General features: G+C 44.3%; 6 protein-coding genes across 6 annotated transcripts; 2 read left to right on the forward strand and 4 right to left on the reverse strand.

Annotated features, from left to right (window-relative positions):
- Positions 1–652: 652 nt before the first annotated feature.
- N7469_005878 (uncharacterized protein) lies at positions 653–1,039 on the reverse strand (the record flags this gene model as incomplete). The annotated part of the gene is made up of 2 exons (XM_056644798.1): positions 653–779; positions 933–1,039. 2 exons carry the CDS (start codon positions 1,037–1,039, stop codon positions 653–655), a joined length of 234 nt encoding a protein of 77 aa, XP_056500036.1.
- A 568-nt stretch (positions 1,040–1,607) lies between these two features.
- aspf2 (major allergen Asp F2) lies at positions 1,608–2,586 on the reverse strand (the record flags this gene model as incomplete). The annotated part of the gene is made up of 3 exons (XM_056644799.1): positions 1,608–1,649; positions 1,699–2,141; positions 2,199–2,586. 3 exons carry the CDS (start codon positions 2,584–2,586, stop codon positions 1,608–1,610), a joined length of 873 nt encoding a protein of 290 aa, XP_056500037.1.
- Positions 2,587–5,501: 2,915 nt separating this feature from the next.
- On the reverse strand, positions 5,502–7,375 carry N7469_005880 (DUF1479 domain-containing protein; the record flags this gene model as incomplete). The annotated part of the gene is made up of 8 exons (XM_056644800.1): positions 5,502–5,714; positions 5,765–5,871; positions 5,923–6,168; positions 6,228–6,363; positions 6,420–6,577; positions 6,651–6,765; positions 6,817–7,014; positions 7,067–7,375. 8 exons carry the CDS (start codon positions 7,373–7,375, stop codon positions 5,502–5,504), a joined length of 1,482 nt encoding a protein of 493 aa, XP_056500038.1.
- A 761-nt stretch (positions 7,376–8,136) lies between these two features.
- On the reverse strand, positions 8,137–9,558 carry N7469_005881 (uncharacterized protein; the record flags this gene model as incomplete). The annotated part of the gene is made up of 3 exons (XM_056644801.1): positions 8,137–9,303; positions 9,351–9,425; positions 9,478–9,558. The coding sequence occupies 3 exons, from the start codon at positions 9,556–9,558 to the stop codon at positions 8,137–8,139; spliced, it is 1,323 nt and encodes a 440-aa protein (XP_056500039.1).
- Positions 9,559–10,469: 911 nt separating this feature from the next.
- Positions 10,470–12,428, forward strand: N7469_005882 (Major facilitator superfamily domain general substrate transporter; the record flags this gene model as incomplete). The annotated part of the gene is made up of 8 exons (XM_056644802.1): positions 10,470–10,863; positions 10,915–11,004; positions 11,067–11,473; positions 11,531–11,722; positions 11,775–11,869; positions 11,930–12,086; positions 12,148–12,208; positions 12,259–12,428. 8 exons carry the CDS (start codon positions 10,470–10,472, stop codon positions 12,426–12,428), a joined length of 1,566 nt encoding a protein of 521 aa, XP_056500040.1.
- Positions 12,429–14,250: 1,822 nt separating this feature from the next.
- N7469_005883 (uncharacterized protein) lies at positions 14,251–15,030 on the forward strand (the record flags this gene model as incomplete). Its single annotated transcript, XM_056644803.1, has 1 exon — positions 14,251–15,030. The coding sequence occupies one exon, from the start codon at positions 14,251–14,253 to the stop codon at positions 15,028–15,030; it is 780 nt and encodes a 259-aa protein (XP_056500041.1).
- Positions 15,031–16,271: the final 1,241 nt, after the last annotated feature.

Consider the following 16,271-nt stretch of genomic DNA (forward strand, 5'->3'; position numbering starts at 1 on the left):
TGATGGCATACCACTGCGTGGCTGCACAAATAGCTCAATGGTCTGGTGTCTTCCGCGCGACCAAGAATGCAAACTGGGCTCTTAGTATGTCGTCGGATTCATGTTCCTTGACAAATCACAAGTTATCAGCGAATGTGGAATGTCTGCCTCAAATATCCTCTCTTAATCCCGATGACCGGGCTGGCAGGTGGAGAGAAATTGGGGTGGAAAGAGCCCCCAGGCCCAGTTCTACCTTGGCTATCTAGATCGGATTATTTACCGATGGGTGATTTGGGAACGGCGTATTTGATTGCTGTAAAAGAAGCAAAGCGTGTATGGCGAGTAGCCCCTGCGAGCAAGAATGACAATGAAAAGTCCAGTTAAAAAAAAGGACTTCGGGGTTCGGGGCTGAATGGAAATCAACAATCGCGCGGCTTGGTCATAAGTACCTAGGGGAATATCTATGGTTGATGCATGAATGATTATGAGATGATGTGTTTTTTGAGTAGAAGCAACGCTCATAACTGATGAAAAAGGTGAAATGAGATAACCGCCATTCCGATTTTTGCGGGGATCCATGTTGTTGAATATTGAAACGTGTAATCAGTCGTTTTCTGTCGTATAGCCACGATTTCCAGATAGTATTAACAGGGAAGAAAGGTTTTTGGTATGTTCATTCATCAAAAAAAAACCATGCCTCCGAAATGTGCATAGCCTCGACGGGTAATGTTGAACCAGCAGTGTCTCGACGACGGTTAGTTTTGCTGACGCCCTCACAATTCACGGCCATGAGGACTTCCCTGTTAGCAGAAAAAAGCCTGCTATAATGCTAAAAGTGCCCAGTCTCCGGCCACTTCGACGGTCCTCCTCCAGCATATTCTTCTTACTCTGAAGCAAAATATCCAACACCTCTCGTCTTCGCTACTCCCCTCTAATACGTACCGACTACGAACCCCATATTTACGATAGAACTGCCTGGTTGTACCGCCCTTAGCCTGCCCAGACGTGGCGCAACAACCTGCAAAGGACAGTAAGTGTGACTGCCACCCATCTGAGCCATGGTGATATAGAAGAGCTTATAAGTAACCTAGCTCCACCGCCCTGCCCCTAGACGAGTCAGAGACGGTCCTACTGAACAGAAGACATCTTCAATACAAAAGCAGTAAGTAATGAAGGGACCCTAGATGTCATTTGCTATTGACTCCTAATGGACTGGTAGCGCAGGCGTCTTCGACGTGCGACTAGACAACACACAGCCGTTCGCGGCAAAGCAGTTAGGTTACTGTGGAAGCCCAAATATTAATTATTGAGTCATCTACATCTTTAAGTTGCTCATTCACCCTTGTCAATGCCGATGAGTTTCGTGAGTCGCTTTGTTTCTCAGTTCGAAAGTACCACTGATGTCAGATAAATATCAATTGCAGGTTGAGCGAACCCTACCATAGCCTAACGTCCTTGAAGCCAGATCGAAATGCCACTCGATTTGCTCTTAGATTACTACTAGGTTGGCAGCCATTAAAGCGCATAAATCACAGAGATTAATAGAAGTATTCGGTATTCTCGAGTGTCGAGTACAAAGCAACAAGACGCAAAGAAAATTACCAAGAACTTTTAACGCCAATTTAGCACTATGTGCAGTGAAGCTCCCCTCCATCATGCGTGTGGCAGTTCTTACATTGTCAGCTTGAGGGCTCTATCATTTGGAAAATTGTGACTCACTTTAGGTACATCATTTATAGTTGAAGGTGCCTCTGCAGTGATTTTCGCACTTGCGGACGTAGGTTGGGAGCTTGTTTCCTTGTCGTGTGTATGGGGCTTTCCAGGACAGCCTTCCTCCGGGATTGCGATGTCATAGGCGTAGACCTCCAGTGCAAAGTATTGAAGAGTTTCGGAATCACGAGTTGAGAGAGTAGCATTCTCAATGGCTTGATCGACAACTTCTTCATATCCATCTGCGAAATGGTCAATCCAATTTTGACCAAAGGACGGCATATGATAGAGTCGGTGCAGAAGATCCGCGGCCCAGAATGTATTCGTTTCAGACCCAGCGACTGTGTATCCCAAGGCACACATGGTAGACAGCGAGCGGCGGGTCTCGTAGCTCAAATCGCAGATAACTGTTTGGTCTGTTCCGTTTTCGCCTCTCCAGTGTCCTGCATAGCCTTCGAAACAATCAGTAATTTACCTCTACTTTCGGAAAAGAAGAAAAAGTCACATACCTTCAATATTACAGTTACCATCAGGATCATCACACCGAAAAAGTACATTGCTCTTGTTTCCATCGATCACCGTGTCATAAGCGCCAAGGGCCTCCATAGATGGACTGTCACGAAAGTATTTTCGGTATATTTCACTCTCGTTTCTCCAGCGCAAGATATGATCTCTTGCATGAGCTGCGATTAATACAGTTTCGCTCAGTCCCATCTCGATTTGGCGACGCTGGGTGGCATTGCAGCTTGAATGGATCGGAAACTGAGTAACAGTGCCAGCATTCCAAGCAGCAGGTTTTGTTCCATAAGACGAGCTAAATTCATTTGTGCCCGAAACGGGAATAGCTCCGCTAGTGGAAGCTAGAAATAGCAGGATATTGAGAGAAAGTACTTTCATGATGGAGGTCGCACACGGTATTTGACTTAATGCTACATGGTCGAGTACATAGCTTCCTTTTATATTGAGTGCGAAAAAAATGTAGTTCTCACAGGGTACTCAATCTTGCACTTGCCAAGTACAGCTGGATACGCTCCATCTCGCTCTAAGAGCGTAGCCGGAGTAATTCCCGCAACACCTATTTAGCCAAGAAACAGAAACAAAACTTTCACTTATAACATACTACAAGCCTTTGCTTTCGCCAAGAGAGGACCTTGGAGGTAAGCTTCTACGCACAGGCGTCTTTTCCGCTGGCAGGTACAGAATTTGCCTCTGATGCCAAGCACCAAGACTAGCAGAGTCCCGCCAAGATGCTTGGGAGCAGTTCTCTCCGAGGGAAATATTCCTATCTGGCACTCACCGCGTGCTCTTGGTATAACCAGAAGATTTTGAGCGAGTCGCTCTGCAAATCGCAAATCCTACCAAGCTGATATGCTTGGTGCTTATCAAATTGCAAATATTGGCGGCGATGGTTTGAAAATGATCAAATGAAAGAGATAAAATAGTGAATTTACTCCCTCCGATGCTTTAACACCCTCTTGGGAGCGAGGTGAAGCGGATCTGGAAGAACTCGAGGAACGAAATGAATGACTGACAACACGACCTTGCGAGGTTGTAATATTACTTGCAATCATGAAATGAAATTTTATCAACCCCGATGCTAGTGAGATGTTACTAGCTATAGAGAAATAAAAATCCTTTGCAAAAGCTCACGAGGCTCTAGTGGATGTAAATCATAGGTAGTCAAGTTGACTTCGATAAACGCCTGCCCGGGAGCAGGAATGATAGTGTCATAACAAAATGTGATCAGATACACCGGGGGAATAAAACGTATGACGGAAAATGGTTTCTTTGAAAGTCCGGAATTACAGCGGGCTTTGGGATGTACAGTAATATTATTTTTAATCCTGAGGCTTTGAATCTGGCCAGCCTAGATATGGGAACTAGAGGAGCTGAAATCTCAGAAAATTAACTTGTTCAGAAGACCAGAAATTATGGACGAGGTTTGCCTGCAATTGGTCTGCGTATGACGACCATGCGCCATGCGTGGCGCATACATCCTCACCAACCTTAACAAAGGATATCATCTCGTCGGTCTATGGCCCATCCGCATCACTCACGATGACCCCCGAAGTGCCCCTTGTTTTCATTTCGCTTATTTGCAAGATTGAAAAGCTCCATCAACCATGGATTGCTTCCCTTTTTTCCTGATTTTCCTGATATTATCCTGGGTCTTCCAACAAGATGAAGAGTTGGGCAATATGGCCAATGTACAGAGCATCCTAATACTACCTAGTGAAACGGGATAGGATGCTCGAGGCAGCACGGTCAGTACGCGCAGGTCGAATGGGGCAGAAGGATGAGGGTAAGCAACACTCTAACAAGAGCTATCTGCTAGCACTCTCTCTAATAGGCTGGAACTCGTGTAATTTATCTCTGTGTGTTGCTAAGGATACTATCTAAATGAATATATATGACCTCCCAAATTAGGCCAATTCCCTTACATAATCCTCCTCCTGGCAGGCAGGCCGATACTCCCCACTACACTAGGTATCATCGCAACAGCCAAGTTTGAGATATCAATAATGTCTTACTCCTCTGATTAAATACCAAGTGTAACCAGGTAGAATCAGTCCGTTTAATAATTATCCCACTGAGCTTTGAAGCAGTGATCAGGTGTAAGACGAACCGCTGACATAGAGCGTGGTAGCGGTGTATTAACTGGACCTGACTATACTAGTATATATGCAATCGTATGGTCAACCTGCATGTTTGTCATCTTCTGGTTACCTTATTTGGTGATAGGGTCGACTAGGTACTTGTTATGCTGCATGTACTAAGTAGGCCAGACAAGCAACCATAGTAAATGCGGTATTTCATATAGGTATATATCAACAAGGAGAACAATGCTAGGGACTCGTGATCGGACTGACACGTTGCATCACCCCTAGCCCGTCCAATCTTGATACTGAAATCTGAGACTAAGCCTGTGCTGACGATTCACTGGGTACGAAGCCAGCCGTTTTGGATATACCACGGGCCAGCCCATATCTGGTAAATTGTTCCATCCGTTGCCACTGCTTATCCCCAACACCCGGGACTAAATTCGAATCTCAGTGCGGACGTAATCTTATTCGGGCTCTCTGTTCTTCGGAACATATTGCTGATGCCTTTTTCTCGCTGCAGATCAACTGTCAATCTTCCACAGAAAAAACGGACCGAATCTCTGACTTCGAAAAGACTTGCACCATATTGGTCCAAAATATGTGTTGAAAGCACTCCGCTCAATGCATTCTGGACCCAATACAGAAATGCTCCGTATCCCGATTAGCCACACAGTAACTTTGCAAAATTTTTCTCATATCCTCGTTTTACCTTGTCGGATTGAAAACTAACTGCCAACTAGTGAATATCGGCAGTGTATCTAATGGTGAATACCAAATTGATCACAACAATATTGGAGGGGAAGGGGGGGGGTTCTATTTGTATTTTTCTTTGCTAATGTGCATTTAAGCAATCTAAATAATCACCATCGTTTACCTTCAATCCATTAGACAAGACATACACAAACACCATGCTCATCCAACTAGTAATTGCGAGTTCACACCCCTATAGATACACCCTTTTGATATAGTTTCTTGGGGAAAGCGCCCAGTCGGTTGTGCATTTACGTAAATGTTGGGCCGATAGTACTCAATACTACACTGGCAGGGATTAACGAGCACAAGTTTGGGGTCGCGCCATTACAACGTACCAGGACTGCCAGTCACTTTTGCATTTTGTACCTTGAGAGATTATCAAATGGGATCAATTGATTAACTAGTGAAATAAGACATTGTTATTGAGCAGAGATAAAACCTCGAATGTAGACATTCTCAGTATCCCAAAATCTTGTTAATCTCCTTCTCGAGACCGTCATTCTTGCCTTTCAAATCGACAGGATTGAGGCCCATGGCCACCTTTCCGGCCTCGGATTGGATATCCTTAATATTTGCTCTGTCAAAGAACCCGGTCTCACCCATGCCTCCCGGGAAGTCCGGTGGAGGGATACCCTTTAGGAAGGCATCACGTTGTTGGGCGACGTATTGCTATAACTAGTCAGTACGAGGCTCATACATGAAGGGAATAACCGACTTACCGCATTGTTCGGGGTCAAGGGAACGGATGGAATGTAGAATACACACGCATCGTTATCTCCAGTGTTGACAGTCTCGGTACCATGGATAGTATCAGCGCTCCAAAACACTGAGTAAGGTTAGCCTTGTTTCGGTGCTAAATTAGATATTTGTTTTTTACCGGTGTCTCCTGGCTCAACAGTAGGATATGGAATCATGGTTTCCTGGAGTCTCAGGTGAGGGTGGTGATCAGGTGTATGTTCTTGGGCCGTTCCCGGGTTAGCACCATGAAGATAAAGGTCTCCCTCTTCATCATCAAGAGAGAACTTCCACCCATCAAGTGAGTCTTTGCGAGTAGGCTTGAAGAAAGGCCGAAGCATCCAATAAGCAGTAGTTGGCTGCAGAATGGGGTGAACAACGAGAGTACCTTATTCAACGTAAGTACTGGGGGTTTCAATATTAATGTTTTAAATGTTCTCTACTTACCTTCCTGAGGCCCATGACGTGAAAGCCCGAGCCAGCTTTGAAATGCTCGGAAAACGGAGCACCCTCCTGGGGCTTCATACATGTTCATATTGGCATCTAGACGGCCCGTCAGATCCCATGGGTCGTATTCTTTCCACTGTTGATTGTATTAGTTGACCATTTTCCAATTCACAGATAGATCGTGTATCTAACCTTTCCTTGGAAGATTTTGCGGTAGACGTGGTTGTAAGCTTGATCCTCCCACCGCTCAACTCCTCCGCCATCAACGTGAGGAGGAAGTCCAAAATGTCTATCTCCAGGTGGGCGGATTTGGACACGGTCGCAATAGGTCAGTGGAACCGAAAAATCAACTATAAACCATGTTAGTTCCTCTCTATAATGCTTGGTAGACATTAGTAAAGGTATGTTGATGCGGTTACTTACTCTTTTGATCTGGGGCGGCAGAATACAATTGGTTCATCCAAGTTTGTATGGCAAGCATGTTGGGATGTGACCGTGCTTTCACCTGAGAGGGACTCCAGTATGATTCGTAAATGACCTAGATCCAAGTCAACGACAGTTCAGAGAAGCATCTTCATATGTAACATACCTTCTCGTCTGCATTGGCTGGAAAGCCTTTGAAAGGGTGTTCCTTAAAATATTGTCGAACATCAGCGAGAAGCGCCTCAGCATTCCCCTTTGGCATGACTCCTCTAATGACAGCAACACCAGTTTGTCGAATTGCTTCCTTGTTAGCGGCCGATACATTCCCGGCTTGAATATCCGCAAAGTTCAGTTGAGGGATAATCTGGCTACATTAGATCTGGGATCGTCGGCTCGTAAGATAACCTGGAACATACCGACTCTCGCTTGGTAGCAACCTCCTCAGTCCGGACTTTCAGAACCTCAACGAGCTCATCCCATGACTTTTGAATCTCTTCTTCAAAGCCAACGGTTAAGTGTCGTTTCAGATCTCGAAACCGGTCTGGCAGCGGCGCGCTCTTTCTGCCGGAGAAGGTAGAAAACACAGAGGAAATATCACCCTCTTGCTTATCTTTGCGAGTGAGCGGTGTCGCTTCGGTCTTCAGTCGCCGCTTGGGGGTTCCCGAGCATTTGCCCGCCTGAAAGGTTGGGCACCGAAGGCATTTTGGTGAGACGAGTCTGTTCATGATGCGACTCAAACCACGTTGCAATGTCGTTATGTGAAGAGGTAATCGCACAACCTGCCAAAGTAGGCGCCTGTGATAATTGGGGTTTCGAAAAAGCACATCTACCAGCGTCTTATATACCCAGCTTTGTGGGGAAATTGGCGGAGCCCCAGATTTGGTACCTATTGAAAATGTGATACTAACAGAGCATCAACCCCATAGCCAACTCCCATAGCAACTGGTTAAGGGCGGGAATTTGCCTAATCCAGCAATGGCCATCCCGTCTTCGATTACATCTTGACCTTCGTCCTTCACAAGAATGCTTGTTCAAGTGTTTCACTGTGGAGCAACTTCATAGTAACACTTGGTGGCAATGTCGGCTGGAACTTAGACGGATCCGCTTCCTATTTAGGAACCCCTCCCGACTACGGTCTGCTAACAACTTGGAGGTTTGAAGAAGGGTACCAGTCGACTCGAACAAACCTAATGTGAGACTTTTGAAATAGTAGTTTCCAATCGTGAGTTGCGTTCTTGGTCTTATGGTGAGTCTGTTTGGTTCTAAATTTTCCTTTGAAAACCTTGGAAACAGTATAGGGCTTATTACAAACACGCAAACCTCCACCCTGCACAAAGTATAGAGTAATACTCTTTTGATTGACTGAGTTACGTTCTAGGTGTCACTATACTGGGGTCTATGACCTATTTACACTTTGCCACGGATAGTTTCGCGCTTTTTTCTTTATTTTCCTTCTCACAAAACCCACAATCCGCTCGCAAGGCCTTTATTCCCATTTGTTGTCAAAAACTTTGCCATCGACGTAGTTGATCAGTTCCTTCACTGGTGGGAGATGATCGAAGCCAGCACCAAACTGCATACCTTGGCGGAGGACCTTGCGATAATTCTTGCCAGGTGACACCTTTCCGAGCACATATTCTTGCCGGGTCTCGACACGAGTAGGAACAGGAATCGAGCGGCCCACAACAGCCTCCATGCCCTGCCACGCGAAGGTAATAGCTTCCTTGGCGCCAGCAGGGATACCAGCATCATCAAGCATAAGAATGCGAGTATTTGGATAGTGTTTCTGAATATATGCGGTGATATTAGGGTTATAAGCACCGCCACCGCACATAAATATTTCAGCAATTTCTTGGCTTGGTGCGTAACGACGATAGTGGTCCACGATAGCCTGAGCTGTAACGCGAGTAATAGTGGCAACAACATCGTCTGGACTAAGGTTTTTCGCTTCTGCTTTGACAATGAAGTCATGTGCAAGTGTATCACGGAAGACTTCACGGCCAGTTGTCTTGGGCGGATCGAGTGAAAAATATTTATGCTTCAAGAAATCATCGACAAGTTCCTGATCGACTGTGCCTCGTGCACCCATCTCTCCGTCCTTATCATATTCACGAGCTCCGTTTGTATAATGACGCACGACTGCATCAATGAATACATTTCCTGGTCCGGTATCAAAATCGTAACATTCGTTTATACCTCCCTGCGAGTCTGGCGGAATGAAACACACGTTTGCGATGCCACCGATATTCTGGCAAGCACGCAATTTTGTGGGATGATGCAGTACAAGTGCATCAAAGAATGCAATCAGAGGAGCCCCCTGACGGCCGGCAGCTTGGTCGCTCACACGGAAATCAGTCACCGAGGTAATACCGGTACGTGAAGCAAGGAATGAGCCTTCAGCCATTGTTAAGGCGCTGCGAGTCTCCCCGGGCTCGGGCATAGAAAGTAGCCAAATTGTTTGCCCGTGTGATCCCAGAACATCAATTGACCCAATATCAACGTCGTACTCCTTGCAGAATTGGTGCACCGCATTTGCAAATGTCTCGCCAAGGATGACATTGACTTCCGATAATTCGGAGGGGGAAGTTTGGTTGCGCAAAATCATGTTCATGATGCGCTTTTTAATTGGTTGCTCTAGAGGAATCTCTCCATACTGCAGACGTGTTAGTTGTATCACAGGATTTCAGCGAGACAACTCACCTTTAGCAACTCAAAGTTCATCGGCGAGTCGGGAGTCTCCTGGCGGAAATGGCACAAGGCACAGTCGATCCCATCCTTCGTATAATGTCAGATATATCATTCAATAATGATCAGTTGGAACACTCACCATCGACGTCCCACTGTTCAGACCAAGAACGGTGAGGTCCAAGGAATGGCCGGTAGTGCCGTTGCTCGTGATGGAACCCATGATTGGCTGGCTCTATGTGAGAAACTTTAACGTCGATACCAGAATCTATGCAAAGAGAAGCAAGTTGGTATTTATCTGTACTTATCCGAAAGCCCAAAATTAGACCGCCGGCTGAATAGGTGACACATTAAGAGCCCCAAGTCCTAATCCCATCGGCAAAACGGAGGGTCGGCAAAACGGCTAATGCCTCATTTGCCCCATTCTCGGATGAAGGGGTCGCTGAAGAAAGCCTACTGTACTCCGTATAGAAACTGCTTACTACTGTATACAGCACTCCAGACTTCCGCTTAAACTGGTGAGTGGCTAAATGCCTAATTAGAAATAGGCGCAGCCGCTCCTGTGCCCCAGAAAACCGTCCACGCCGATCATCCGGGGCACTCCGCATTGTTTCTTCAAGATTCTGATGGTGTTACAGAATGTGTAAGAAGACACAGGCTAGGATTGAATGACACCTGGCTGGCCCCGATGATAAGACGAATACTAATTCTTGAAAGAATTACAGAAGACACAATGCTTCGTCGTCGTTGTTATGACGCTTAGTTATCTCGTGGCAAGGCAAGTCGGCATTCCGGTGAGTGGGGCCGATCGATTGCCGTGGCCAATCATATTAACCCGCTAGACCTTGACATTATCAACTTCTTTTGTCGTGGAACTAAACCTAGTTTTCCCCGTTGCAAAGCTGCGAGCATTAATAATGCCGAGAGGCGGCTTTTCGACTAGAGCCAAGTAATGATCATTTCAACTGACGCCGCTTAAATGTTTATTCGCTTAAATCAACTATGGTAAGACCATCCTGGGCATCTTCTCACATATGTCATCCACGGTGGTCAAAAACGCCATACCTTGTATATAAATGTTTCAAAGTGGTCCGATTGTTACGGGAAATGAAAGGATATTGACAAGCGGCCACGATGGGTTATACGACAATGTGGAAGCGGCTTTCGCCGCAGCAGCTGAATCTTGCAATTCAATTTTTCTCTTTGGTATCTATTTTCTTCGAAGGTTATGACCAAGGAGTCATGGGTGGTGTGAATGCTTCTCCCAGATATGTCACGGAGGTCGGTATTGGTACATCCGATGGCACTGTGACTGATACGACGCATGAGGGCGGCATTGTCAGTGTCTACTATCTTGGAGCGATATTTGGCTGTTTTGCTGGAGGATATCTGGCTGACCGGACGGGGCGTATTAACGGTATGCTTATGGGGGCAATATTTGCTCTGGTGGGCGGCGCACTGCAGAGTGCTGCTCAAAATTCGAATTTCATGATCTGTGCTCGAGTTCTTACGGGTATTGGGACTGGTGGTAAGTAAATGATCGCGAACTTCAGCTTGTGCTAAATTAACGGTGATACAGCTTTGACTGGCATCACCCCTGTCTTGGTAGCGGAAACCTCGTCGGCAGAACACCGCGGCGGATTTATGGGTTACGTCTTCATTGCCAATTGTAAGGATTTCTTTTCAGTATGTTTCTTTTCATAACACAACTAATTTTTTTCATTCTTTTAGACCTCGGAATATCCATTGCATATTGGACTTCTTTCGGTCTCGCTTTCATCAATAACGGATACTCGGACATCCGATGGCGCTTGCTGCTTGCCATCCAATGCATTCCGGCCCTCTTTCTTGTTTGCTTCATAAAAATGCTACCTGAAAGTCCCCGGTACCTTGCATCAGTTGGTTCTCAAGTGGAAGCGCGTGAGATATTGGGAAGGCTTCGAGCACACAGGTCTACAGAACAGCAAATTGATCTAGAATTCTCTCAAATTGTCACAACCGCAGAGGAAAGTCACAATTCAGTATTTCAGTTTGCGAAGATCCTTCTCGGTTTGGGGGGGAAATTATATCCGAATTTGGGGAGAAGAGCTTGGCTATGCATCTTGCTACAGGTCATGGCTTCCTGGACAGGGATTACTGTACGTCTATGAAAAGCACAGAACTTATTGGTTCAAAACTAATCAAGCCAACTATAGGCGGTTACTGCATATTCCCCTGTTCTTCTAAAGCAGGCTGGATATAGCCAGCTTACACAGAATGGCCTAGCTGGGGGAATCAACACAATTGGTATCATTGGTACACTTATAAGCGCTCAGATTGTCGATCGTCTGGGTCGCCGTGTTTGCCTTATATCAGGAGCAGCATGGTTGCTTGTTGTGAATCTAATCGTATGTTAATCCACCTTGAAGTCATTGCATATTGTCTCTAATTGTGCTTCAGGCTGGATCTGTTTACGAAAGTTCGTTGCGAAATCCCGAAAAAGCATCCCAATATGCTCCAGGAGCTGTTGCAATGCTATTTTTGTTTAATCTCGGGTATGTACGGCACATTCATCCCCGAACTCCTATTTCTAATGACTTGACATGATATGATAGCTATGCATCAACATGGGGCACAGTCGCATTCTTGGTGCCTACGGAAATATTTCCCAGCGACCTCCGAGCACAGGGTAATGGCTTTGGCATTACTGGCTGGGCTATTGGCGTCGGCATGACCACTCTCGTCAACCCGATCATGTTTGAATCAATGAAGGTACACCACCTGGCCTTTAGATTTTTCCATTCCCTCTGGATATACTAACAGCCTTTTCAAGAGCCGTACCTACTTTCTTTTCGCCGGTCTTAATTTGTTATGGATACCAACAATCTATCTATGTGAGCATTGTCCCATCATTACACGACACAAACCATTGCTAACGAAACAGTTTACCCTGAAACCCGCAACCGGTCGCTTGAATCTATCGAAGCACTTTTCTCAACGTCGAGCCCATTCAACTGGAAGATGGAGCAGGCGTTCAATTTGCAAGCCGATGTCCTGGTGGATGGCGGAATTAGTAGAGATGACGGCAAACCAGAGCTCGAGATGATTGCTTGACGATGACTTGGATCATTGTACCAATGAAGGAATTTTGTATGGTAGTTAGTTTACATAGTTCTTCAGATACACTGCTGCCTACATCACTCTCCAAAATTGGGTCGATACGCTAGGAAGAATGGAGAATACTCCTAAAAGCTTCAATTCTCGATACTGTTGACAAAGGGAAAGATTGCCAACTAGCGGCACCCTTATTACCTTTTGTACAGTGATCTAGTCATCGTTTTGCCTTTTATTCAGATTCCAACTCGGGGTTTCTCAGAATACTCTCTACGGCCGGAGATAGAGCGGAGATAAAATATACTAACAATTCCGAGTCTACGGCGCACCGTGTGTGATATGCCTATCAAATTTTCGAATATATAGAATATATGACATAACACGGCCTTTCCTCTATGATACCAATCAATTTCTAGCAAAGTAGAGGCGGTATGTAGCGGCAATAAATATGAGATGTAACTTTTGCGTTCATGCTGGCCGAGTTATGGCTCAACGGAATAGCTTCCTGTGAAAAACTATACTAGATCAGAAAAACATTTGCTAATTGCAAAATACAGAAATGAAGATTTTTTTATTATAAATAGATACAGAATCCCCTTAGCAGAGGAATAAAAAGATTTTTTCAAAAATATTTCAGAACTATACAGTAAAGTATTTGATCAAGGCTTAGCACAGCGACGGTATGGTTGCGAGACGGTATATTTGAAATACACATTGACATCACAAGGGTCAGTTTACAGTGACCAGATAGCTTCGCGTAACAATAAACAGTTGATGTATATAGAAGATATATTTCATAATATAGTTTTAATTATAATAATTAATATTGTTTATATTCAAAATGACAGATTTTTTGAAGGCTAATGGGACTGATTGGAAGTGAAGTGATAATTGATTTCATTTATATCGCTTAATGAAAAAAAATTCATTATCCAAATTTATATAGTCCTTGATATATACAGTGTGTACAAAGTGTCGGGATAAAGGGCGAAAATGGACTATAGCTTATTGATATGTTAAAATGGCGATGCAAATTGTGCTTTGTTGTTCATGTAACTCATATATTGTATGACTAGGAGCAGCGGAATAAGATAAGTTCACTATAAAAAATTCATTGATGATTCCATAGTTTTATAAATCTGTTCGCGTTGGAAAAGGAAATCATGTAGCAAATCAATCGCCGTTGGAAACGAGCAACAGATAAATTGTATATGGAAACAAAGGCAAGAGTATAAATTAGGCAGACACATTTGCATTCGGCCTGTGAATCTGCTCAACGGTGGGTTCTGGAACCAAGGAGGTTCAAAAACACACGGTAGTTCCGAATTGGAATGAGAGAGATAGGGTGGATTTGCAACTCGAGTTCCAGAAGTGGCTCGTAGCTCCAACTGTCTTGCTTCCAGAGCTAACGGTCGACCTGTCATCCAAACTTACAATTCCAAGTTTGGCTTACTTTGCCACTTTCGCCAATGCAAAGATTTTATTGGCTCACTGTTACTCCTTTTCTTGGTCCACATTGGAGGGCCATTTCTCTGATCATCCTTCGAAATACAGTGATCTCCAATAATGCAGACAATGGCCAGGAGACCATCTACTCATGGCTTTTTATTGCCATGGGTACCACGCGTATTGTTGTGGAGGCAAGGCCAACCTCTTGGCCAAATGCGACGATGAAGTGTTATCACTAGTGATTCACGAGCTAATAGTCGACGTCATTACTCACTGAGTATTCACACATGATCTGGCTATAAATCAAATCTCAAGGATCGAGGAACCCAGGATTGGCTGTGAATCAATTGTCCTTTCATCCACACACACAGTCATGGCCAGCGATACCACTCAGAAGCTCGCAGTTCTCATTGATGCTGACAATGCTATGCCGTCTACGGCGAGGCTTTTACTGGCCGAGGTCGCTAAATATGGCACAGCTAATGTAAAGCGGGCCTACGGCAATTGGACTAGCACTAACTTGAGTGGGTGGAAGAAAGAGCTCCTCACGCATTCAATCCAGCCGATCCAGCAATTCGCTTACACCAACGGAAAAAACGCGACCGACTCAGCAATGATCATAGACGCGATGGACCTTTTGCACATGGGCCGTTTTGATGGTTTCTGTCTCGTCTCTAGTGACAGTGACTTTACTCGGCTAGCCGCTCGTATTCGCGAATCCGGGTCAATTGTTTATGGATTTGGGGAGCAAAAGACACCAAAGCCCTTCATCGCCGCTTGCGATAAATTTATTATGACTGAAAACCTTGTTTACCACAAGGAACTTGTACCGCATCCCGATAGGATCATTATGCCCAAGAACCACGCTCCAGTACAGCACGCCGATGAAGACAAAGACTTGGTAAATCTGCTACGTACGACGATCGAAACAGCGTCCGATGATCACGGATGGGCTGAACTCTCGCGTATTGGAAATTTGCTTACAAAAAAAAGCCCTGATTTTGACTCTCGTACCTACAGATACTCCAAACTCAGCGATTTAATCTCTGCCTTGCCGCAGTTTGAAGTTATACGGCACGCTCCTTGGGAGGGTAAACCCAAAGGAATCTACGTACATGATAAGCGTCTGAGGCGCAAGAATTCTTCAGATTGATAACATGAATGAGTTTCGTTCTTTCTTGCTCTACGAGCTTTGGCTTTTATCAGGTCTGGGGTCACAGAAGAATTAATCAGCAAACTAGGTGTCAAATAAACTTACCAAATACAAAAAACAAAAACAGGTTCAATATTTCAATCCGAAGTTTAAACTAATAGAAATATGCTTTAAAACAAAAACATTCGAATAAATGGCAAAGACAACGGATCAAAGCTGTATCGATCAGCTTCGCAAAGTTTGGAAAACCCCCTCTTTGTATTCTCAGGGAATGATTGCAGGCCATACTGCTCCTGATTAGCTGCGATGCGAACTAGGGGTCCAACGGCATTATGCGCGCAGTGGCTTTCAAAGATACTTTCGAAGAGATGCAACTCTCTGTCCCAATATCATCGTCGAAGAAGCAATCGAATCCTTGATCCGGATTTTCTACGTAGGACTGCTAGTCTCGCCCAATTGAAAGGATCAATTCCAAGGGCAATTCCTCTGTCATTGAGATTTAATAGTAACAATAGTATTTAAAAGAGTTGTTCGGCCGAATAAAATAGGAGAATATTTACTGAAAGAGAATATTTACTGGCAGAGAACATTTGCTGAGGATAATAACAGAGAGAATAGAGAGGATGATAGCAGAGATCTAATTGGTAAAAAAATTGCTGTGGCCAGATAGCGGTCTCCACAAATGAAATAATCTAAAGATTTCGGGGTCAAAAGGCATTTCCGTCTTTGTGCAGAATTTCAACAAAGAGTAGTATACAGTAGTAACAATCACCACAATTAATTAAATAAAATAGTAAAAAATAAAAGAAAATTATATATATAATAAATCAATCTATCTGATTTATCTAGTATCAATAATTTAATATATAGCTAGCAATATTAGCCCGAAAACAGTGCATTTATATATATGAATAAAAAATGGCAAATCAGTAATTTTGGTAATTTGCTATAGTCAAATCGGTAATTTTGAAACAGCTAAAAATTACTGCATATAATAATGCCAAACTTCGATCCACACCTGGGTCAGCTGGGCATACCCGCGGGTACCCCCGGCCATTGATGGGCCGCCCATGATGAGTAGATTTTTCAAAAATCGGCCCATGGGCCGCCCAGTGCACAGGTCTATTTCGGATAATGTTTTTTTGTTTATAAAATATCAATATTGTTCAACAGTATCAATTTATTGTTTTTTTGTAATAGAAACCGGATATATATTGTTTTCAACTCTGATAATAAATATT

Source organism: Penicillium citrinum, assembly GCF_028827155.1.
Source record: "Penicillium citrinum strain IBT 23319 chromosome Unknown utg000005l:1.0-1900146.0:1.0-1900348.0, whole genome shotgun sequence".
Taxonomy (NCBI): domain Eukaryota; kingdom Fungi; phylum Ascomycota; class Eurotiomycetes; order Eurotiales; family Aspergillaceae; genus Penicillium; species Penicillium citrinum.